This window comes from Triticum urartu, chromosome 3 (assembly GCF_003073215.2).
Source record: "Triticum urartu cultivar G1812 chromosome 3, Tu2.1, whole genome shotgun sequence".
Taxonomy (NCBI): domain Eukaryota; kingdom Viridiplantae; phylum Streptophyta; class Magnoliopsida; order Poales; family Poaceae; genus Triticum; species Triticum urartu.
The window spans coordinates 18,389,507-18,415,569 of record NC_053024.1 but is presented as its reverse complement, the minus strand read 5'-3'; the positions used below and the strand labels follow the sequence as shown (position 1 = coordinate 18,415,569).

General features: G+C 48.1%; 1 protein-coding gene across 1 annotated transcript; it reads left to right on the top strand.

The window, feature by feature from the left end:
• The first annotated feature begins 2,176 nt into the window (after positions 1-2,176).
• LOC125542440 (alpha-xylosidase 1-like) lies at positions 2,177-6,420 on the top strand. Its single transcript, XM_048705485.1, has 3 exons — positions 2,177-2,669; positions 3,133-3,788; positions 4,293-6,420. Exons 1-3 carry the CDS (start codon positions 2,398-2,400, stop codon positions 6,212-6,214), a joined length of 2,850 nt encoding a protein of 949 aa, XP_048561442.1. The 5' UTR covers positions 2,177-2,397; the 3' UTR covers positions 6,215-6,420.
• The last annotated feature ends 19,643 nt before the right edge of the window (positions 6,421-26,063 follow it).

Sequence of the window (26,063 nt, the reverse complement as noted above, 5' to 3'; positions counted from 1 at the left end):
ACCCCACTACATCGGTAATTTTCTCTCCCTACCCACTAGTGCCTCCATAGTTTCCAGCCAAGCTATCCTCTTTCAAGCTATCGGTGGAACATGGAACCCTAACTTTGGCTCGGAAAAATCACTGTCAAGCCCCCGTAGGGGGAGGGGAATGCTATTTAAGTAACCAAAAAAGTGCTAGAGAACATATTTTCAGAATACGTATTTGCCACACCCTCCCAAAGCCCACCAGGGTCGAACATGGGGCATCGAAGTGGCCCATGAGCATCATCAGGTACCATGGGAGCCCTAGGCCTAGCCTAGCAGAACAAATTATGCTCTCGCCTAGCAGAGCACTTCCACATTACAATTATCCAAAGCTAAGTCTCAAAAAATTCAAGCATATCCTCATACCAATAAGTTGGGATGGCCGGAAAATTTCCATCTTGCAAGTGATTTCTAACCTCCACGCCACTAGGAACTACTCTGTCACAAGAATCCCCAATTGATCTTGAATTATTATCATCTAGATGAACACCGTCAGAGAAAGCATGAGGTTCAATGTTACCCTGCTCCTCAAACAAAACTGAATTTCCACTACAATATATATCCAACAACAAAGGATTTGAATTCATTAGTTGTTCTAGCTTAGATTTTGATTATCCTCGATCTAGAATTGATGTTCACAATATCACTCCATTAGAACGTGAAGGTGAATGCAAATATTTTGATGGGGGTACAAAACTTACTTGTAGAAACCCATGAGATCTTAGCCTCCTTGTCTGAATCATCACCGACAAGTAATGAGAAGCAGTTATCGGCTAGGGAGACCCCTACTCCGTGACCGCGAAGCAAGCGAGGCTGAGCAGGCTAGAAGAACGATGAGGGAAGTACATGGATCGCCTTGGCATGTGAACCACATCACCGCCTTCTTATTCAGCATCATGTGCCCGTCGTTGTTAATCAGAATCAACATATCCAGCGTTCCTGCCGGTTGTAGCGCCATCACCACCGCCACCACATCCTCCTCCAGACTAGGAAGACCTCGGATGCGGATCAGAACACCGCTCACTTCCACCGCAGCACTCGATCCACAGATTCCGCCTCCTCCATGGCCCAAAGCACGATCTCGATTGGATACTTTGCTTTGCCATCGGGGAACATCCTCTCGTTCTCCTCTGGACTTAGATCCTTGGAGACCACCATCGCCTTCTTGGTCGCCTCTGTTGTGCTCACGAACCAGGAACTGATGCCGCGCAACCATGCTAGCCCGAACGCACCACCTCCCGCGATCTGTGCCACGCATGCCTCGCACTTCGCTATGGAAAGGAGAGCAACAGCCAAGCGCAAGCGGAGATGAGAAAGCGGAGTGCGAGGAGCCCCGCGGCCAAGGTCGAGAGGCGGAAGAAAAATATGTTGGTGGTATTCGCATGTGTGATTGACATGTATCGGGGTTTTTTTTGCCGAATTTCCGCGGCCAACGAGAATAATCATTTGGGAGCGGTATTTTGATGCCAAAATTATTATCGCTACGGCAAAAACAACCTTTATCACTCAATGCCTGAGAAAAAAAACCTTTATTACTCAATAACATTTAAATCCTCTCTAAGATTATGCAAGAGAGAATCAGTGGAATCATTGAGCCATGTTTGAGTTGAATAATCCATAGAAAGTGGCATTTTGGAGATCGGCCAAAATTTTTGAAAAAATAATTGAAATTCATAATTTTTGGTATAAAAAATATGATTTTTTTGTACAAGTACACAAGAATGTGATGTGTGTGTGTGTGTAAAATTTCAAAATGAAATACCTTGAGATGCCATTCGTGCAAAAAGAACAAATCCATGTACTTTTGGGATGAATAGTATCATGTGTTGAAAAGCCACAGATTTGTCTTTTTTTTTTTGCACTGCCTTCATTTCAACGTATTTTGTCCTGAAAATTTACACATGTGTGTTATGCCTCCACGCATGTTTGTATCTTTTTTAGATTTTTTAAAATGTAAAATTGTGAATTTTATTGAATTTTGAACTTTTCAAAAACCGGCCATGATCTAGGCGTCAAAACCTCTCTGTTGCGTGCAGTGACTGACAGCCATGCCGCGGCTGATCGGACCCCACGATACAGAGAGTACCCCGAGAGAGAGAGAGGATACGGCGGCTATAAAGGAGGACGGTGCTGCACACCCGTTGAACATGCCACTCATCACACACTGCATGCAGTGTACCGCCGCACACTGACATCGCTCTCTCTCTCCCCTCATTACTCGCATCATTACACCTCCCTCTCTCTCGCTCCCTATCCACTATCCGCCCCTGCTCTCTCCCTCTCACAAATTCACACCTGTGAGAGGACTGAGGAGTAGTGGAGCCTGCGACATTGCCGCCGCTGCACCGTGAGAGAGGAGGAACGCGGCCAGCGATGCTCCCTCGCCCTCCTTCCCACCTCCTGCCATGGCGGTGCCTCCTCCTCCTCCTCATCCTGGCCTTGGCCGGCAGCAGCAATGGCGTCTCTGCGACTGCCAAGGCAAAGGCCAAGGCACCGGCAGCGGCGCCCAAGCCGGCCGGGTTCGGGTACAAGCTGGTCTCCCTCGTCCAGCGCCCCAACGGGGGAGGCCTCGTCGGCTTCCTCCAGGTGAAGCGGCGCACCTCCACCTACGGCCCTGACATCCCCCGCCTCAGGCTCTTCGTCAAGTAAGCTTCTTTCTTCCTCGCGGCTTTTTTTATTCACAGTGCTCTATGTGGATTCCACGGTTTCTAGTACCAGTAGCTTTGTTTGAGGGGAATGTTTGTGGCTGCAATAATTGCCCGTTCGATCTGTTCAAGAAAAAGGGCAAAACAGCTCCCCAAATTTGAGGAATTGGTCTGCGAAATTACAAGTACTATAAACATGCTCAAGAAATTATAAGATTAGATAACAATGCGTGCCCAGTTCTTGATTTGTTGCCCCGCTGATGTATCATATTCATATTCTCTTGGCACAATGTGTGTTCATGCTTCCATGATTACTCTGTCCAGCCGGATTAGTAGTAGTATATATGTATTCCAATCATGCGTGCTCCTAATTTATAGGTATTCTACGACCGAGACCAATGGAGATGCAAGCTCGTGCATTTTGTAATGGCGGAATGTGTTTGCTGTACTACTACTTGTGCAGGCACGAGACCATGGACAGGGTACGGGTGCAGATAACGGACGCGGAGAAGCAGAGGTGGGAGGTCCCCTACGACCTGCTCCCGCGGGAGCCGGCCCCGCCCCTCGGCGCCACCGCCGACGGCGCCCATTTCACCGCCGGCGAGTACCCGGGTCAGGACCTCGTCTTCACCTACGGCCGCGACCCGTTCTGGTTCGCCGTGCACCGCAAATCCACCCGGCAGCCGCTCTTCAACACCAGCCAAGCCCCGCTGGTGTTCAAGGACCAGTACCTGGAGGTGTCCACGCGCCTCCCCGGCGACGCCGCGCTGTACGGGCTGGGCGAGAACACGCAGCCCGGCGGCATCAAGCTCCGGCCCAACGACCCCTACACGCTCTACACCACCGACGCCTCCGCCATCAACCTCAACACCGACCTCTACGGCTCCCACCCGGTGTACGTGGACCTGCGGAACATCGCCGGCCGCGGCGTCGCGCACGCCGTGCTGCTGCTCAACAGCAACGGCATGGACGTCTTCTACACCGGCACCTCGCTCACCTACAAGGTCATCGGCGGCCTCCTCGACTTCTACTTCTTCGCCGGCCCGACGCCGCTCGCCGTCGTCGACCAGTACACCGCCATGATCGGCCGCCCGGCGCCCATGCCGTACTGGGCATTTGGTAACCGCCCATCAACTCTGCCTGTCTTGATATATCTTGTTCATGTTTAGCTTCTTTAGCCAATGCTAGTACTACGTATGGAACGAGCCAAATTCTAGCAAGAATAGTAAGCACAATTACATCTAGCTCCCTCGCGTAATCATCGGCCAAATATAATTTGAGACCATAATTTCTGGATTCTCTGTAATTTGTAACAAACCAACAATTTCTTGATTCGCACTAAATATGTAACCGACATCCCCAACTCGTGATTCTGAGAATGTGGCTGCAAAAACCAAAACAAAACTTGCTCTGAATATGGTCAAGAGACCTCACCTGAGAGACAATGCCAAACAGCAGTTATCCTGCATTGCCTTTCTTGCAGTACGTACATGTGGTCCAATTGTTTTGTAGTAAATCATACTACTCTTTACTATTTTTACTCTGCAACCAGAACAGAGTATTTGAAATTTAACACTGTATATATGCTGCAAATCTCTTATTGCCTTTTGCTCTGGTTTACAGGGTTCCACCAATGCAGGTGGGGATACCATAACCTTTCGGTGGTGGAGGACGTGGTGGAGAACTACCGGAGCGCGCAGATCCCCCTGGACGTGATCTGGAACGACGACGACCATATGGACGCCAGGAAGGACTTCACGCTGAGCCCCGTGAACTACCCGCGCCCCAAGCTGCTGGCCTTCCTCGACAAGATCCACGCGCGCGGGATGAAGTACATCGTCCTCATCGACCCCGGCATCAACGTGAACCACACCTACGGCGTGTACCAGCGCGGCATGGACCGCGACATCTTCATCAAGCTCGACGGGCAGCCATACCTCGCCCAGGTCTGGCCCGGCCCCGTCTACTTCCCGGACTTCATCAACCCCAACGGCGCCTCGTGGTGGATCGACGAGGTGCGCCGCTTCCACGAGCTCGTCCCCGTGGACGGGCTCTGGATCGACATGAACGAGGCCTCCAACTTCTGCACCGGCAAGTGCACCATCCCGACCACGCACCGGTGCCCGGACCCGACGTCCAAGGAGCCCTGGCTGTGCTGCCTCGACTGCAAGAACCTCACCAACACCAGGTGGGACGAGCCACCGTACAAGATCAACGCCTCCGGGAAGTCGGCGCGCCTCGGCTACAACACCATCGCCACCAGCGCCGTGCACTACAATGGCGTCCTGGAGTACAATGCCCACAGCCTGTATGGCTTCTCGCAGGCCATCGCCACGCACAAGGGGCTGCAGAGCATCCAGGGCAAGAGGCCGTTCATCCTCACCAGGTCGACGTTCGTCGGCTCCGGCGCCTACGCCGCGCACTGGACCGGCGACAACAAGGGCACCTGGGAGGACCTCCGCTACTCCATCTCGACCATGCTCAACTTCGGCATCTTCGGCATGCCCATGGTCGGCTCCGACATCTGCGGCTTCTACCCGGCGAGCCCGCCGCCGCTGGAGGAGCTGTGCAGCCGCTGGATCGAGCTCGGCGCCTTCTACCCCTTCTCCAGGGACCACGCCAACTTCGCCTCGCCGAGGCAGGAGCTCTACCAGTGGCAGTCCGTGGCGAGGTCCGCCCGGAACGCGCTCGGCATGCGCTACAGGATGCTCCCCTACCTCTACACGCTCAACTACCAGGCGCACCTCACCGGCGCTCCCGTCGCGCGCCCGCTCTTCTTCTCCTTCCCGGACTTCGCGCCGTGCTACGGCGTGAGCAACCAGTTCCTGCTCGGCGCCGGCGTCATGGTGTCCCCCGTCCTCGAGCAGGGCGCCAGCTCCGTCGACGCGGTCTTCCCGCCGGGCACGTGGTACAACCTCTTCGACACCAGCAAGGCGGTCGTGTCCACGGGCTCCGGCGCCGCCGTCAGGCTCCCGGCCCCGCTGAACGAGGTGAACGTGCACGTGCACCAGGGCACGGTCCTGCCGCTGCAGCGCGGCGGCACCATCTCCCGGGACGCGCGCGCGACGCCGTTCACGCTGGTGGTGGCGTTCCCTCTTGGCGCGGCGGACGCGGACGCGGAGGGCGCCGTGTACGTGGACGACGACGAGCGGCCCGCCATGGTGCTCGCAGAGGGGCAGGCGACGTACGCGCGGTTCCACGCGGCCGTGCGCGGGGGCAAGGAGGTGACGGTGCGGTCGGACGTGGCCATGGGGAGCTACAGCATGCACAAGGGCCTCGTCATCGAGAAGATCACCGTGCTGGGGCTGCACGGCGCCGGCACGGACCTCGCCATCCAGGTCGACGGCGCGGACGACGCCACCGCGGTCGCGACATCGAGCCCCTACTTCGCGGCCGCCGACGCCGCGCAGGTGCTGCGCCAAGGAGAAGAAGATGACGCCGTGGAGGGTGAAAAGAGGAGCGGCGTGACGATGGAGGTGGGCGGGCTGGCGTTGCCGCTGGGGAAGAGCTTCACCATGACGTGGAACATGCGCATCCAAGCATAGTTCCGGAAAATTGTGCTTCCATCTGCATGGGCGTTCGTCGTTCGATTCGTCGTGTGTGTGTGTGTCTAATTTATTAGAGCCTATAGAGTAGTTCATCTCATCGTGTTTGGGTCGGTTCTGTAACTTGTGTGGGGGTTGGTTACCTACCCTCCAACACCATTTGTGAAGCTCACTCTTGCAGGGAATAAAACTGCATTTCGACCTCCCATGCAGCTGTTTTTTTCGAAACGGAGCCAAAGCTTGCCTCGTCGATTAATAAGTACTCCTCTGAAATATAAGCATTGGCTTCTTTCTTTGAGAAACAAATATAAACATTTGCTAACTTGCTCGTGTGTCCATGAGACAAATCCCATTTGAAATGCAATGTTGCCCAACGTCCATCTACTCCGTTGCACTCTACGCAGTCTACTGACACCTCCCTGTGGCACAGATGCTTGACATGCCTCTACTCTACTTGTCATCGAGCTGCCCATTCCACGACCATCATAGAGTCAAACCACCACCTTTCCGACAACCTCACTGCTCTAGAGGCAGAAGGAATGCCTCACAAGCCATACCAAGCCACTGCCCTAGCCTACAGAGTCAGTTTTATTTTTCGCTAGCGTAGCATTCTGTGTGCCCCTACATGCACTACTCACACATCACAAATGCATCACAAGCAAAAAGCACTGTAAAGATCAACTCTTGAAGATGAATTATTAAAAGTCTTAGAATATCACCGATCATGAGGTGCTCTTGATTACAAGTACTATAGCTAATGAAGATGAAGGCTATGGCGGAGATTATGGCTATGGAGGTGGCGGCTGCTGTAGATGGGAATGGTGATGATGGCTACGAAGTGTTGGCGGAGGAATGGTGTCCCTCCTAGCTCCTAGCGAATGGTTTTTTCTCCTTTACGTAGTGCAGATGGACGGAATAGAGTTTTGTGGTGCCTCCAATGCGAATCCACCATGGGTCCATTCACAAAGTCATCGATCTCACATCATGAAGACGGTGCCGCGTGGTACGAACCACAGTACGAGGGCGGATGCTTGTACGGCGCATCGGGGAAAAGACTTTCTAGGCAGCCGGTTAACATGACCGGCGAACGAACCCTAGGTACGGACGGTGCGGCCTCCGGCGGCGGTCATAGAGGCCGACCACTGCAGGGGCGACGCGCGGGTGCGGAAGCGATGGTGGCTAGGGTTTAGAACCTGAAAACTAATACCATGTTAGAAGGGAGAGAGGTTTGGTGGAATAGTTAATTGTATTGTTTGAGCCTCGTGGGCATATATATAGGAATACAATCATCTACTTGAAGTACAAGACAGGTCAGAACAAATCCTAATCTATTTCGTCTTTCCTAATAAACATTATACTCAACACTTCTGACACCCAAAATGCAAGGCAACCAGCGAAGAAACTTGTACTTTCTTTGTTTCAAAAATAAGTGCCTCAACTCTAGCATAATTTTATACTAAAGTTAATATAAAATTGAGACACTTTTTTTAAGTAACAGTAAGACATTTATTTTGAAACGGAGGGAATATAAAGGTTAAAAGAGCCCAGCGTATACTTACTGATATACTCCACATGGACACGATCTTATATATGTATTCCGGCCATGGATTCTGGCCGAATTGGCGGAGCATGGTGCGTGTGTGTTCCTGTGCGTGTCGGACGAGACTTGTCTGCTTTCCGCGTGTGGCTTAATTTAATTGAAACAAAAGAAGTCCCGGCCTCACTTTTTTAAAATCAGGGGAGGAGATGATTAGATTAGGAAGAAAAAATATAAAAACACAGTCGTAGGATGAAGTGAGAGTATGGATGGAAGCATGAGGAAGAAGCAGACAAGCCGGATCCGTCCGTGTCCGATCTCTTTCTCCTCACTTCACAACGAGTGCGCGGTGTAGTGGCGTGAATGGGAACAAGCATTTTTGGTACGCCACCGGTCCGGTCCAGTCCAGTCCAGCTACATGTTGCGTGAATCGAGCGGGTCGGAGGAATCAAACAAGCGCGACAGCCCCGATCATGGGCTCAAAGCTCGGGCCCTGTGTTGTGTTCTGACGCCTCGTATCTATTTTTTTTTGTTAAGTCACAAATTTTACTCGTTAGATATTCATCAGACATCCATAAACCATCACACACTATGAATAATTTTTTTTGCCTTCCCTCCAACGCCTCGGACCAACACAGCCCTAACCGTCGGCCTCTTCACCCACGACTGGCGGACGCTACTGTGCACCGGCTTGTCACCTCATCCTACCCTCAACTTGCCCTCATCAGCGTGCTTGCTTCCGCCGTGACCATCCCTCTGAACTCTTCCGATTTAAAGCAACATCAACAACCCCCTGCTCCTCGACCCGCACCCATCAACCTGCTTTTTCACGCATGTGCCTAGGACGCTGCAACTCACTGCGGCTCGCAACGTCATCCCCGTCTCCGACGAGGTCATGGCTCGAGGCTCGTCGCCACCAACTTCAGCCTCTTGCTAAACAAAAATTCGACTTACATAATCAAAGTTTCAGCCATCTTAGAGCATCTACAGGCGCATGGGCAAATTCGGCCCCTTAAACGCCCGCCGGCGCCTCCGCGGACACTGACCCATCACACCTCAAATATTTGATTCTAGAACCGGACATATCAAATCAACAACGTGAAACCTAATATAACTGGAGCTCGCCCGGTTCTGTTGCGGCCATGTCCAGCGGCCGGCTACGCTCCCCAGAGTGTTGGTCTGGTCGACGGCAAGGTAGAATAGGGCATGGGACACGAGCCGGCACATGGGGCTCAAGGCCACCGTCTCCCATGCCCTACTCTTCTTCGTCGGAACCCTGAACCCGAATGGTGCTGGTGGGCGTCAGATCGATGATAGACCCATCCTAGGACAAGCCGACGATGTCCACCACGATGCGGTTACGGCGTCCCGGACTGCTGCACCATACGGGGAGCCGGAGAATGCAACTCTGTCTCACCGACGTCCACCGCCGCGAGGGCTGCCGCCGCCTCCTGCGCCCGCTGCCTCGCATGGCGGGCTCGCCGTGTCATGTTCTCGTTGAACGAGGCCCATGGTGCGTCCCGATGCTCGACTTGCCAACAGAGGGGTTGCGCGTTCGCCACCGCGTTCGGACGTCAGACAGACCGTACCGCCTCCACGAGGCAGCGACGACACACCTAGCATCGGATCCATGAGCCATTTGGGCGGATGCAATGGATTCCAGACGAAAGAAGTCAGAGCGCTGCCAGGCACGGGCCTCCTCCCGGGAGCGGCGGAGCGGAAGCCGGACGGTGATCTCCTCCTCGGGGCCGCGTGGGATGAACTCGGGGTCGATGGATCTGAAGGTGAAGGACTCGGATTCATTGCCCACCATGCTGGAGATGGCCAGGAATCGGCGGAGGTGAGCTTGAGTGATGGAGGAAGTGGAGGGGAGTGGAGTGTGAAGTGGCTCGGGTTTAGTCCGGCGAGCGGATGGAGACGAATATATGTGGTCGGGTTGGCCAGCGTGGGCCGGGTCTGACGTGGCGGAAGCCCCGGCGCCCCATGTCCTCTCCATATTTAGGTTGTACTGGATATGAGGTGTGCTGGTCAGCCCGGATGTTGAGCCCGTTTGAGATGCCCAGCTGAAATGAAAATCTATGACTGGTCGTTCAAGGAGGTCTGAGGTATCCGGCTGTAGATGTCCTTACATGTAGCAAATCTGCAAGATTTTACATGAGGCCAATAGTGCACACCAAGAAATATCCGGTGCCTGCACCTGAGCGCTGGTCCATGTCCTCGGTGCAACGGCCGAACACGTCTCGACGGTGCATGCATGCCCGGCAAAGGCGCGACAATCCAGTCACGATGCAGACACCAGTACGCCACACAACAAGGCGCTTCAGCCTCGTCAATCCACATGTCATGAGCCTGTACTCACGGCCAAAACTCTGATCCCATCACCCCATGTGCATTGTGTGTGGAGGCCCCATGAACAGATCACATGCCTCGTCGCCTAAGATCTTACTGCAGGCTACATGTTAATCACCAAAGCAGACGTGACCTATCGGCCGTAAACATATATCTCTAGATGATTACTGTAAACGTATACTATTTTTTTTGTAAAGAAATATAAGAGCGTTTAAATCACTACTATATGATGGGAGTATTCTCCTGGTGATCTTTGGTAGCTTGGATGGATGCCTAGTGATCGATTCTAGTGTTACCAGACATGCAAGCACAAGTAAGAGATGGTTGCTAGCCAACACGACGATAGCTTGCGTTACTCTCTGATTGTTCCTTCTTCTTTTTTCTTGAGGAAAAATACACTCTGAGTGTAACGCGAGCACGTACGCAAGAACGCGATCGAGACACGCACGCAAGCATGTTGCCATCCGTAGGGAACACAACACGGTTTATGTGCAGTAGTTCGGTCATTTTCAAGGAATGCTACACGCACGGGCACATGGTACGGGGATGCTGAGTTGGGATCATCTGGTTGGAAAAAAATCAAGATAGGGGGCCCACGCCCCCTGAAAATCAGGGGGGTGAAGATTAGTTAGCGAAGAGAGACCCCGTAATACCCCGTAAAGGTCCGTTGGTTTATTTTCGTTTAAACTCATCATTATTAATGGTTAAAACGGTGATTTTGGCCGACAATCACAGCCTCACTCGCAGGATATGTAGACACGCGCCGGTGGACCGGTGGTTTTGGCGTGCACCTGTGCGGCGAAATGACACGAGATCGCGTAGCAACTTTGGGCAGGCTAGGCGCGTGATGGACTGAGGCCTTGGCTTTGTCGCGTCAAGTACGTGGACCGGGTGGTGGCGGCCAGCGTCACATGCATGCATGAGATCGGTGCCGGCCTGCTACCCGCATGCGCATCGATATGGGATCTTCTTGGGGCAGTGCGTGTGCGACCACGGGACCAGCCTGCTTGCTGCAATCTCGGTCCAACGGTCGGGACGTGAGGATAAGATGAAAGTGACGGACCATGTATCCTGTGCGGAGTGGACATGGGGGACAAAATTACTGTTACGATCTAAAAGGCTAACAAAATTCTGATTTAACCTGGTTTCAAAAAAAATCGATTTTGACCTTTTTGGGAGACGCCAACATCCCTGACGTCTGGGTTGCGAATAGGTTCCTGTCGTCTGGCCCCTGGCCCGCACTGCCCGCCTGCCCGTTGACCTGCTGACGTGGTAAAGGGGCCAGACGCCAACGACCCTGGCGTCTGGCCCTGGTAAGTGGATAACACACGGGAGAGTGTGGGGGGCCCACCCCACACACTTTCCCCAGTCCACAACCCGAGTTTGAAGAACACTTGGAGCTCTCACACTCTCTCCCACCCCTCAAGCTCCCCCTCAAATCCTCTCCAAAAGGTGCATCCCTTAGGTGGATTTTTCCATCACTTTGTTGCTCTTGGTAATCTCCCCCAAATCATCCAATTATTTTTTGTTAAATCTTGTTATTTTGGTTGCATTTTATACATGTTGGTGGAACCCTAGTTCTTGTTTTCTCCCTTATGTTAGTGTGAATGGCTTGGTTAACTTTGATAATATAGTGATATGCATGGTGTGTAGTAGGAATATATGCTTGTTGAGTAGAAAGATTGGGGGTTAGGGTTAGTTAGTGATTAGGGTTAACTTTGCTTAGTGTGTGTTAATTAGTGATACTTTTGTGGACATCACCAATAATTTAGTGTTGATATGATTTGCATATAATGAGATGTATTTGGATAAACATCAATCCTCATTGAAGTCTTAAATGCATTCATGTTATTTTTAGATGGAGAGACTTGTTAATGTTCATTACATGGACAAGGAGGCATTCTTGAGTAACAATGCCGACACGGGTGAGGAACCATTGGTTTTTGATACAAGACCTAGCTATGAGGATGTTGTTGCAAAAGTGAGACATGTCTTAAAATGGATGGACACCAATGTTGATGTTAAGTTAATAGGAAGGTATGATGTTGGAGTTGGAGCTAAATCTCACTTGAAAAGTATGCCTATCACCTCGGATTTGCATTGGGATGTATACAAGGAAAAAGTTTCCCTATCGGAAGACAAGTCACTTGAATTGTTTGCCACCAAGGTTGAATCTCCTTGGTTTACCTTTGATTTGAACCGGCATGTCTCTTCCCCCAATGGATGACATGAGCGAGAGGACAATGGTGCCACTTGTTGAGCATAGGGTTGTGGTTGATGCCCCCAATGCTTATCGCCAACCACGTCCCCGTGTACCATCTATTAAAACAAATGAGGTTGAGTTGTATGCCCCGAATGCTTCTAGCCAACCACCAACTAGCTAAGCAAATGAAGTTGAGGTGATTGCTAGTGACGAAGTAATTCAAGAGGATGAAGATGCTTATGATGACAAGGAAGAGCAAGAGGAAGGGTTTCATGGTAATGATGTTGGTGACTTGGATGCATACATAGCGCAAAAGGACATGGATCATGACTTGCCTTTTAGGCGTCAATATGCGTATGACTCGGATGACGAGGGTCCAGTTGAACAGTTGGACGAGGATGGATTCACAAAGGAGGAAAACCAAATCCACTTTGAGCTGACTGGCTTAGAAAAAAGAACTCGCTTGTTTAAAGATCTCAGCCTTGCCCATAAAGTTGTTGTTGACGGTGGAATGAGAATGACGGTGATTGAGCCAACACCATGCCCGGATCCAGGAGAACCAAGGGTGGAGAATGAGGACGAGAATGCTTAGTTGGAGAAAGGAGTGAAGTTTCCGAGCTTGCCTATGCTGAAGTTTTGGTTGGCTGACTATGCCATTCGGAACCATAGGCCGATTTATGTTGAGCACTCTGACATGAAGTTGCGTTACACCATGAAGTGTGAGCATGAAGGATGCACATGGAAGGTTCGTGCAAGAAAGCTTAAAGAAACCGAAGAATGGGTGTTAAGAAGTTGTGTTGCCACTCATAGGTGCAAACCGCCATCTAAACAACTTCGAACGACACACCGTCAACTCACATCTGAGTATCTCGGATACAAATGGATGAAAGATATAGGCTTTGATCCCACTGTGAAAGTGAGGTTTCTAATGCGGACGGTGAAAAAATAATTTGGTTATGAAGTCAAGTATGGGAAGGCATGGAAGGCAAAGGCAAATGCTATTAGGATGTTGTATGGTGGTTATGAAGAAGCATACAACCAGCTCCCAAGGTTGTTGGCCGCGATTGCACATAATAACCCGGGCATGTTTCATGTGGTCGAGGATCACGAGGGAGTGTTCCACCGTGCCTTCTGGAGTTATGGACAATGTGTGGAGGCGTTTCAGCATTGTCGTTCGGTCTTGTCTATAGATGGCACGTTCTTGACCGGTAGATACAAGGGCACACTAATGGTAGTAATGGCGCACTCATCAAACGACAACGTGTTGTCGTGTGCATTTGCTTTGGTGTCTTCCGAGCACCAAGACAACTGGGAGTGGTTCATGGGTCATGTTAGGCACAACGTGATTGGGGCTAGGGAGGTATGCATCATGTCGGACCGGCACCATGGCATATTCAAGGCAATGGACATTATTATTCCAGGATTTCCAAAGCTTCACCACAGATGGTGCATGAGGCATTTCGTGGCCAACTTTTACCGGGCATGTAAGAGCAAGGAGCTCAGCAAAGACCTTACCCATGTATGTGTGGCCTTCACCACCCAAGGTTTCGATGCTCGATACAACAAACTCTTTGCAGCGGTGAACGAAGGGGGAAAAGAGTTCTTAACTAGGAATTTAAGCGAGAAGTGAAGGAAATATGCCCTAGAGGCAATAATAAAGTTATTATTTATTTCCTTATATCATGATAAATGTTTATTATTCATGCTAGAATTGTATTAACCGGAAACATGATACTTGTGTGAATACATAGACAAACAAAGTGTCACTAGTATGCCTCTACTTGACTAGCTCGTTAATCAAAGATGGTTATGTTTCCTAACCATAAACAAAAGAGTTGTTATTTGATTAACGGGATCACATCATTAGGAGAATGATGTGATTGACATGACCCATTCCATTAGCTTACCACCCGATCGTTTAGTATGTTGCTATTGCTTTCTTCATGACTTATACATGTTCCTATGACTATGAGATTATGTAACTCCCGTGTGCCGGAGGAACACTTTGTGTGCTACCAAACGTCACAACGTAACTGGGTGATTATAAAGGAGCTCTACAGGTGTCTCCAAAGGTACATGTTGGGTTGGCGTATTTCGAGATTAGGATTTGTCACTCCGATTGTCGGAGAGGTATCTCTGGGCCCTCTCGGTAATGCACATCACTTAAGCCTTGCAAGCATTGCAACTAATGAGTTGGTTGCGGGATGATGTATTACAGAACGAGTAAAGAGACTTGCCGGTAACGAGATTGAACTAGGTATTGGATACCGACGATCGAATCTCGGGCAAGTAACATACCGATGACAAAGGGAACAACGTATGTTGTTATGCGGTCTGACCGATAAAGATCTTCGTAGAATATGTAGGAGCCAATATGGGCATCCAGGTCCCGCTATTGGTTATTGACCGGAGATGTGTCTCAGTCATGTCTACATTATTCTCGAACCGTAGGGTCCGCACGCTTAACGTTACGATGACAATTATTATGAGTTTATGCATTTTGATGTACCGAAGTTAGTTCGGAGTCCCGGATGTGATCACGGACATGACGAGGAGTCTCGAAATGGTCGAGACATAAAGATTGATATATTGGAAGCCTATATTTGGACATCGGAAGTGTTCCGGGTGAAATCGGGATTTTACCGGAGTACCGGGAGGTTACCGGAACCCCCCGGGAGCCATATGGGCCTTAATGGGCTTTAGTGGAAAGGAGAAAGGGGCAGCCCAAGATGGCCGCGCGCCTCCCCCTCCCCTAGTCCTATTAGGACTAGGAGAGGTGGCCGGCCCCCCTCTCTCTCTTTCCCCCTCGGGGAATCCTAGTCCAACTAGGATTGGGGGGGGAGTCCTACTCCCGGTGGGAGTAGGACTCCCCCTGCGCCCTCCTCCTGGCCGGCGGCCCCCTCCCCCTTGGCTCCTTTATATATGGAGGCAGGGGGCACCTCTAGACACACAAGTTGATCCACGTGATCGTTCCTTAGCCGTGTGCGGTGCCCCCTGCCACCATATTCCACCTCGGTCATATCGTTGTAGTGCTTAGGCGAAGCCCTGCGTCGGTAGAACATCAAGATCGTCACCACGCCGTCGTGCTGACGGAACTCCTCCCCGACGCTTTGCTGGATCGGAGCCCGGGGATCGTCATCGAGCTGTACGTGTGCTAAGAACTCGGAGGTGCCGGAGTAACGGTGCTTGGATCGGTCGGATCGGGAAGACGTACTACTACTTCCTCTACGTTGCGTCAACGCTTCCGCAGTCGTTCTGCGTGGGTACGTAGACAACACTCTCCCCTCTCGTTGCTATGCATCACATGATCTTGCGTGTGCATAGGAAATTTTTGAAATTACTACGTTACCCGACAGTGGCATCCGAGCCTAGGTTTTATATGTTGATGTTATATGCACGAGTAGAACACAAGTGAGTTGTGGGCGATATAAGTCATACTGCTTACCAGCATGTCATACTTTGGTTCGGCGGTATTGTTGGATGAAGCGGCCCGGACCGACATTACGCGTACGCTTACGCGATACCGGTTCTCCCGACGTGCTTTGCACAAAGGTGGCTAGCGGGTGACAGTTTCTCCAACTTTAGTTGAACCGAGTGTGGCTACGCCCGGTCCTTGCGAAGGTTAAAACAACACCAACTTGACAAACTATCGTTGTGGTTTTGATGCATAGGTAAGATTGGTTCTTGCTTAAGCCCGTAGCAGCCACATAAAACTTGCAACAACAAAGTAGAGGACGTCTAACTTGTTTTTGCAGGGCATGTTGTGATGTGATATGGTCAAGACGTGATGAGATATAAGTTGTATTATGAGATGATCATGTTTTGTTGAAGTTATCGGCAACTGGCAAAATCCTTATGGTTGTCTCTCTATTGCATAAGATGCAAGCGCCCAATAACTACTTTACTTTATTGCTATGCGATAGCAATAGTTGCAAGAGCAATTGTTGGCGAGACGACCACGTGACGACACATTGATATAGATCAAGATGATGGAGATCATGGTGTCATGCCGGTGATGATAGAGATAATAACAGTACTTTGGAGATGGAAATCAAAGGCGCAAGATGATGATGGCCATATCATGTCACATATTTTGATTGCATATGATGTTTATCTTTTATACATCTTATCTTGCTTTGATTGAGGGTAGCATTATAAGATGATCTCTCACTAAATTATCAAGAAGTGTTCTCCCTGAGTATGCACCGTTGCCAAAGTTCATCGTGCCCAGACACCACGTGATGATCGGGTGTGATAAGCTCTACGTCCATCTACAACGGGTGCAAGCCAGTTTTGCACATGCAGAATACTCGGGTTAAACTTGACGAGCCTAGCATATGCAGATATGGCCTCGGAACACGGAGACCGAAAGGTCGAGCGTGAATCATATAGTAGATATGATCAACATAACGATGTTCACCATTGAAAACTACTCCATTTCACGTGATGATCGGTTATGATTTAGTTGATTTGGATCACGTGATCACTTAGAGGATTAGAGGGATGTCTATCTAAGTGGGAGTTCTTAAGTAATATGATTAATTGAACTTAAATTTATCATGAACTTAGTCCTGGTAGTATTTTGCAAATTATGTTGTAGATCAATAGCTCGCGTTATTGCTTTCATATATTTATTTTGATATGTTCCTAGAGAAAAATTGTGTTGAAAGATGTTAGTAGCAATGATGCGGATTGGATCCGTGATCTGAGGTTTATCCTCATTGCTGCACAGAAGAATTATGTCCTTGATGCACCGCTAGGTGACGGGCCTATTGCAGGAGCAGATGCAGACGTTATGAACATTTGGCTAGCTCAATATGATGACTACTTGATAGTTTAGTGCACCATGCTTAACAGCTTAGAATCGGGACTTCAAAGACGTTTTGAACGTCATGGACCATATGAGATGTTCCAGGAGTTGAAGTTTCAAGCAAATACCCGAGTCGAGAGATATGAAGTCTCCAACAAGTTCTATAGCTAAAAGATGGAGGAGAATCGCTCAACTAGTGAGCATGTGCTCAGATTTTCTGGGTACTACAATCGCTTGAATCAAGTGGGAGTTAATCTTCCAGATAAGATAGTGATTGACAGAATTCTCTAGTCACCATCACCAAGTTAGTAGAACTTCGTGATGAACTATAGTATGCAAGGGATGACGAAAACGAATCCCGAGCTTTTCATGATGATGAAAGCGATGAAGGTAGAAATCAAGAAAGAGTATCAAGTGTTGATGGTTGACAAGATCACTAGTTTCAAGAAAAGGGCAAAGGGAAGAAGGGGAACTTCAAGAAGAACGGCAAGCAAGTTGCTGCTCAAGTGAAGAAGCCCAAGTCTGGTCCTAAGCCTGAGACTAAGTGCTTCTACTGCAAAGGGACTGGTCACTGGAAGCAGAACTGCCCCAAGTATTTGGCGGATAAGAAGGATGGCAAAGTGAACAAAAGTATATTTGATATACATGCTATTGATGTGTACTTCACTAGTGTTTATAGCAACCCCTCAAGATTTGATACTGGATCAGTTGCTAAGAGTAGTAACTCGAAACAGGAGTTGCAGAATAATCAGAGACTAGTTAAGGGTGAAGTGACGATGTGTGTTGGAAGTAGTTCCAAGATTGATATGATCATCATCGCACACTCCCCTATACTTTCGGGATTAGTGTTGAACCTAAATAAGTGTTATTTGGTTTTTGCGTTGAGCATGAATATGATTTGGTCATGTTTATTGCAATACGGTTATTCATTAAAGTCAGAGAATAATTGTTGTTCTGTTTACATGAATAAAACCTTCAATGGTCATACACCCAATGAAACAAGTTCATTGGATCTCGATCGTAGTGATACACATATTCATAATATTGAAACCAAAAGATGCAAAGTTAATAATGATAGTGCAACTTATTTGTGGCACTGCCGTTTAGGTCATATTGGTGTAAAGCGCATGAAGAAACTCCATGCTGATGGGATTTTGGAATCACTTGATTATGAATCACTTGGTGCTTGCGAACCATGCCTTATGGGCAAGATGACTAAAGACTCCGTTCTCCGGAACAATGGAGCGAGCAACTGACTTATTGGAAATAATACATACTGATGTATGCGATCCGATGAGTGTTGAAGCTCGCGGAGGGTATCGTTATTTTCTGACCTTCACATATGATTTGAGCAGATATGGGTATATCTGCTTGATGAAACATAAGTCTGAAACATTTGAAAAGTTCAAAGAATTTCAGAGTGAAGTGGAAAATCATCGTGACAAGAAAATAAAAGTTTCTACGATATGATCGCAGAGGTAAAATATTTGAGTTACGAGTTTGGTCTTCAATTAAAACAATGTGAAATAGTTTCACAACTCACGCCACCTGGAACACCATAGTGTAATGGTGTGTCCGAACGTCATAACCGTACTTTATTACATATAGTGCGATCTATGATGTCTCTTACCGATCTACCACTATCGTTTTGGGGTTATGCATTAGAGACAGCTGCATTCACGTTAAATAGGGCACCATCTAAGTCCGTTGAGACAACACAATCTGAACTGTGGTTTGGCAAGAAACCAAAGTTGTCATTTCTTAAAGTTTGGGGTTGTGATGCTTATATGAAAAAGTTTCATCCTAATAAGCTCAAACCCAAATCGGAGAAATATGTCTTTATAGGATACCCAAAGGAGACTGTTGGGTACACCTTCTATCACAAATCCGAAGGCAAGACTTTTGTTGCTAAATTCGGAGTTTTTCTAGAGAAGGAGTTTCTCTCGAAAGAAGTGAGTGGGAGGAAAGTAGAACTTGATGAGGTAACTGTACCTGCTCCCTTATTGGAAAGTAGTTCATCACAGAAATCTGTTCCTGTGACTACTACACCAATTAGTGAGGAAGCTAATGATGATGATCATGTAACTTCAGATCAAGTTACTAGCAAATCTCGTAGGTAAACCAGAGTGAGATCCGCACCAGAGTGGTACGGTAATCCTGTTCTGGAAGTCATGTTACTAGACCATGACGAACTTGCGAACTATGAGGAAGCGATGATGAGCCCAGATTCCGCGAAATGGTTTGAGGCCATGAAATCTGAGATATGATCCATGTATGAGAACAAAGTATGGACTTTGGTTGACTTGGCGATGATCGGCAAGCCATAGAAAATAAATGGATCTTCAAGAGGAAGACGGACGCTGATAGTAGTGTTACTATCTACAAAGCTAGAATTGTCGCAAAAGGTTTTCGACAAGTTCAAGGTGTTGACTACGATGAGATTTTCTCACTCGTATCTATGCTTAAGTCTGTCCGAATCATGTTAGCAATTGCCGCATTTTATGAAATCTGGCAAATGGATAAATAAAACTGCATTCCTTAATGGATTTACTAAAGAAGAGTTGTATACGATGCAACTAGAAGGTTTTGTCGATCCTAAAGGTGTTAACTAAATATGCAAGCTCCAGCGATCCATCTATGGATTGGTGCAAGAATCTCGGAGTTGGAATATACGCTTTGATAAGTTGATCAAAGCATATAGTTTTATACAGACTTGCGGTGAAACCTGTATTTACAAGAAAGTGAGTGGGAGCACTACAACATTTCTGATAAGTATATGTGAACAACATATTGTTGATCGGAAATAATGTATAATTTTCTGGAAAGTATAAAGAAATATTTGAAAGGAGTTTTTCAAAGAAAGACCTCGGTAAAGCTACTTACATATTGAGCATCAAGATCTATAGAGATAGATCAAGACGCTTGATAAGTTTTTCAATGAGTACATACCTTGACAAGATTTTGAAGTAGTTCAAAATGGAACAGTCAAAGAAAGAGTTCTTGCCTGTGTTGCAAGGTGTGAAATTGAGTAAGACTCAAAGCCCGACCACGGCAGAAGATAGAAATAGAATGAAAGTCATTCCTTATGCCTCGGCCATAGGTTCTATAAAGTATGCCATGCTGTGTACCAGATCTATTGTATGCCCTACCACTGAGTTTGGCAAGGGAGTACGATAGTGATCTAGGAGTAGATCACTGAACAGCGGTCAAAATTATCCTTAGTGGAACAAGGATATGTTTCTCGATTATGGAAGTGAAAAAATGTTCGTCGTAAAGGGTTACGCCGATGCAAGTTTTGACACTAATCTAGATGACTCTAAGTCTCGATCTAGATACATATTGAAAGTGGGAGCAATTAGCTAGAGTAACTCCATGCAGAGCATTGTTGACATAGAAATTTGCAAAATACATGCGGATCTGAATGTGGCAGACCCGTTCACTAAGATTCTCTCACAAGCAAAACATGATCACACCTTAGAACTCCTTGGGTGTTAATCACATAGCGATGTGAACTAGATTACTGACTCTAGTAAACCCTTTGGGTGTTGATCACATATCGATGTGAACTATGGGTGTTAATCACATGGTGATGTGAACTATTGTTGTTAAATCACATGGCGATGTGAACTAGATTATTGACTCTAGTGCAAGTGGGAGACTGAAGGAAATATGCCCTAGAGGCAATAATAAAGTAAATATTTATTTCCTTATATCATGATAAATGTTTATTATTCATGCTAGAATTGTATTAACCGGAAACATAATACTTGTGTGAATACATAGACAAACAAAGTGTCACTAGCATGCCTCTACTTGACTAGCTCGTTAATCGAAGATGGTTATGTTTCCTAACCATAAACAAAAGAGTTGTTATTTGATTAACGTGATCACATCATTAGGAGAATGATGTGATTGACATGACCCATTCCATTAGCTTAGCACCCGATCGTTTAGTATGTTGCCATTGCTTTCTTCATGACTTATACATGTTCCTATGACTATGAGATTATGTAACTCCCGTGTGCCGGAGGAACACTTTGTGTGCTACCAAATGTCACAACGTAACTGGGTGATTATAAAGGAGCTCTACGGGTGTCTCCAAAGGTACATGTTGGGTTGGCGTATTTCAAGATTAGGATTTGTCACTCCGATTGTCGGAGAGGTATCTCTGGGCCCTCTCGGTAATGCACATCACTTAAGCCTTGCAAGCTTGCAACTAATGAGTTGGTTGCGGGATGATGTATTACAGAACGAGTAAAGAGACTTGCCGGTAACGAGATTGAACTAGGTATTGGATACCGACGATCGAATCTCGGGCAAGTAACATACCGATGACAAAGGGAACAACGTATGTTGTTATGCGGTCTGACCGATAAAGATCTTCATAGAATATGTAGGAGCCAATATGGGCATCCAAGTCCCGCTATTGGTTATTGACCGGAGATGTGTCTCAGTCATGTCTACATTATTCTCGAACCGTAGGGTCCGCACGCTTAACGTTACGATGACAGTTATTATGAGTTTATGCATTTTGATGTACCGAAGTTAGTTCGGAGTCCCGGATGTGATCACGGACATGACGAGGAGTCTCGAAATGGTCGAGACATAAAGATTGATATATTGGAAGCCTATATTTGGACATCGGAAGTGTTCCGGGTGAAATCGGGATTTTACCGGAGTACCGGGAGGTTACCGGAACCCCCCGGGAGCCATATGGGCCTTAATGGGCTTTAGTGGAAAGGAGAAAGGGGCAGCCCAAGATGGCCGCGCGCCTCCCTCCTCCCCTAGTCCTATTAGGACTAGGAGAGGTGGCCGGCCCCCCTCTCTCTCTTTCCCCCTCGGGGAATCCTAGTCCAACTAGGATTGGGGGGGGAGTCCTACTCCCGGTGGGAGTAGGACTCCCCCTGCGCCCTCCTCCTGGCCGGCGGCCCCCTCCCCCTTGGCTCCTTTATATATGGAGGCAGGGGGCACCTCTAGACACACAAGTTGATCCACGTGATCGTTCCTTAGCCGTGTGCGGTGCCCCCTGCCACCATATTCCACCTCGGTCATATCGTTGTAGTGCTTAGGCGAAGCCCTGCGTCGGTAGAACATCAAGATCGTCACCACGCCGTCGTGCTGACGGAACTCCTCCCCGACGCTTTGCTGGATCGGAGCCCGGGGATCGTCATCGAGCTGTACGTGTGCTAAGAACTCGGAGGTGCCGGAGTAACGGTGCTTGGATCGGTCGGATCGGGAAGACGTACAAATACTTCCTCTATGTTGCGTCAACGCTTCCGCAGTCGGTCTGCGTGGGTACGTAGACAACACTCTCCCCTCTCGTTGCTATGCATCACATGATCTTCCGTGTGCGTAGGAAATTTTTGAAATTACTACGTTACCCGACAAGAAGCACAAGTGGGCACACGCTCATGACGATGGTGGTAGGCGATATGGCGACATGACGAGCAATCTGGTAGAATGTTTCAACAATGTGCTGAAGGGTGCTCGTGCATTGCCGGTGACTGCAATAGTGGAGTACACATTCTTCAAGCTTAATGAGTACTTTCAGAGGCATTCTAAAGAGACTGCAAAAAGGATAGGTGAAAAAAGGATTATCCGGAAAAGGTTGATGAATGGTTGCAGTTACAAGCAAGCAAGTCTTCACGGCAACAAATTATCATATTCGACAGAACTGAAATGATCTATCAAATTGATGAGCCAGGTGGCACAACACGAGACGGTAGACAATATGATGGTGCTGCATTTGAGGTGCGTCTGAAGACTCGGTGGTGCCAGTGCGAGAGGCCTAGTAAGTATCATTGGCCATGCTCGCATTTGATAACGGCGGCGAAGGCGAGAAACATACATGTTTGTGATGGAAAAACGGTGTAGATGCAAGAGTTCCATGTGGAAGCTACTAGGTTGACATGGGCGCCAAGATTTCACCCTTTCTTGGACCAATCACAGTGGCCTGAGTACCATGGCCCTCATATTAGGCCAGACCCTCTTCTGAAGGTGGAGACCAAGGGTAGAAGGAGAACTAAGAGGTTTAGGGGTGATATGGATGACCTGGCTGGATACACTGGCATGAAACAATTTGGTAGCGGTCATTTCATGGAGGCTCCTGACACTATCAACTGTGGGGTGTGCGGTGAAGGGGGACACAATGAGCGGACATGCAAGAATAGGAAAACCAAAAAAGGAAAAACAAGTCGTGGAGGTGACACCGATGGTGAACAAGGTGGAAGAGGTGACGGTGGTGGTGGTCGGAGAGGAAGCACAAGTGCTAGAGGTGGTGGTGGTCGGAGAGGAAGCACAAGTGCTAGAGGTGGTGGTGGTCGGAGAGGAATGGTTGATAATGGATCGGCCTTCGGTTATTTGCTTAATCCAGATGGTTGATCTAATAATAATGGTATATTATTTGTTCATACAATTCCTAGCATTTTATTGATTTACTGTATTTACACACGTATCTCTTTGTGTCTTGTGCTAACAATTTTTATTTTTCTAGGCATGGCTTCATCCGGTTCTAGGACGAGGCCGGCATGCGCGGACCAAGAGGACATACCGAAGACGTGTATGGAGGCCAGGTTGGACAAGGAGAAGGAGAAGGATGTGCCCACACCACCATGTTGGTGTGGTGATGTTTGCAAGCTGAAGGTGTCCATGGACCGCAAGAAGTCATGGACAGAAGGTAGAAGGTTTTTCGTGTGTCCCAACTATGCATATGATCATCGAAGGCCAACTAACGCATATGACATACCACAGGTATGTTGGGTGTACATACAAAAAACCTCATCAAGTTTGAACTCATATTACTAACAAAAACATGATTTTTATGTAGTCGCCTCCTCCACTTTGCAAGTACTTCACTTGGATAGATCACGAGGTACCAAAAGATGCCCAAGGGGACCAACATCGAGATTACTTAAGGACGCAGCGCCTGTTCGAAGAGTCCTTTGCACGGGGATTGGAGCATGAGCGTCGTGAGAAGGAGAAGAAAGAGCGCAAGAAGCGTGAGCAAGAGAGGGCACGCAAAGAGAAGGAGGCTCGTCAAGAAGAGAGGGCAAGAAAACTTGCAAGGGCTCGTGATGCACGAGAGGAGGACGAGGCGCGTGACAAGAAGGGAAAGTGGCCCCTACTACTCAGTAGACAAATGGAAAGGCACCGGCATCGATGATGAAATATCGAGACTTTGTTTAATGTATGAATTTGTCATTCGAGACCGTGTGTGGTCATGAATTACTTATGTCATTTAAGACATCATGTGCGAACTTGTTATTCGAGACCTTGTGTGATCATGAACTACTTATGTGCAACCTATTTGAAATTATGTGCAAACTATGCTTTGTTCATATTTTTGTTTAATTTCCAATGTTTAAAAGTGTGTGCAACCTATTTGAAATTATGTGCAAATTATGTGCAAACTATCCATACCAGACGCCAAGGTCCCTGGCGTCTGGCTTGTTTTGGTCGCGTAGGAGATCAGACACCTGTCTGATCTGGTTGATGCCCAATCCAGAGAGCCAGACGCCAGGAACCCTAGCGTCTGGGTCCCTATCCAGACCAGACGCCAAGGTCCCTGACGTCTGACTCGTTTTGGTCATGCAGGAGACCAGACACCTGTCTGATCTGGCTGATGAACCCTGGCGTTTGGGTCCCTATCCAGACCAGACGCCAAGGTCCCTGACGTCTGGCTCGTTTTGGTCACACAGGAGACTAGACACCTGTCTGATCTGGCTGATGCCCGATCCAGAGAGCCAGACAACAGGAACCCTGGCGTCTGGGTCCCTATCCAGACCATACGCCAAGGTCCTGGCGTCTGGCTCATTTTGGTCACGCAGGAGACCAGACACATGTATGATATGTCTGAGCATTTTGCCAGTTTGCAACACACCCAGACGCCAAGGTCCCTGGTGTCTGGGTCGCTATCCAGAGAGCATTTTGCCTATTTGCAAGTGTGCACACAGACGCCAAGGTCCCTGGTGTCTGGCTCCCTATCCAGAGAGCAAATTTCGAATGGATAAGATTCTTTGGGCCCACCTCTAGCCCTCTCATCCATTCATCTCCACCTCTACCCCTCTCATTCCTTTCATCTCCACTCACTCTCACCTCTAGCCCTCTCATCCACTCGCTCTCATCCAGTACCCTAACCCCCCTCAAATCTCTCATGAATCGGTCCAGTTTCACCATTGGATCTTCAGGATTTCGAAACTAGAAGGTAAATCAACTCCACCCCCATTTTTTGGTTGGTTTAATATATCATAGTTTTGTGTAAACCCTAATTTGTTTTCCTCGTGGTTTAATGTATCATAGGTTAGGTACTAAGAGATTTGTGTGTTGTAGATGGCTAAGGGTACTCAGTGGGTGCTTAGCCCTGTTGTTCATGTCCAAGGCTTGTCTCCATGTGTTGTGCAAGTTAGTGAAGTGGACCTCACTTTCGATTGGTTGAAGACTAAATTCATGTTGAAGCAAGGGTTGAAGGAAGAGGATTTTGTGTACTACGTCAGCAGGAAGCAGTCAGATGGCCCCGGGGAAAAAATTGGTTGACATAACTGATGATGACAAGATTCAAGAAATGCTGCAAGAATGGGGATGGAAAAGGGTTGATGACTTGCATTGCTACAGGAAACCGAGTTATATGTGATGTTCATGTCGTTTCAACTATCATGGACCATCGTGGTCATGAACTACTTATGTCATTCGAGACATTGTATGTGATGAACTTCTCATTCGAGACTATTTGTGAAATTTGAGATTATGTGATAACCATGTTTGTCATTTGCTATTATATAAACACTAATGTTTGTCATTTGCTATTATGTGAACACTAATGTTTTTCATTCGATAATATAGGTGTTTGCTAAAACAAAATATCTATGTCATTCGATACTATGCTATGACAAAATATGAACAAAATGAAAAAACTACTACACCAGGGCCAGACGCTATGATATGAGATGCAAAT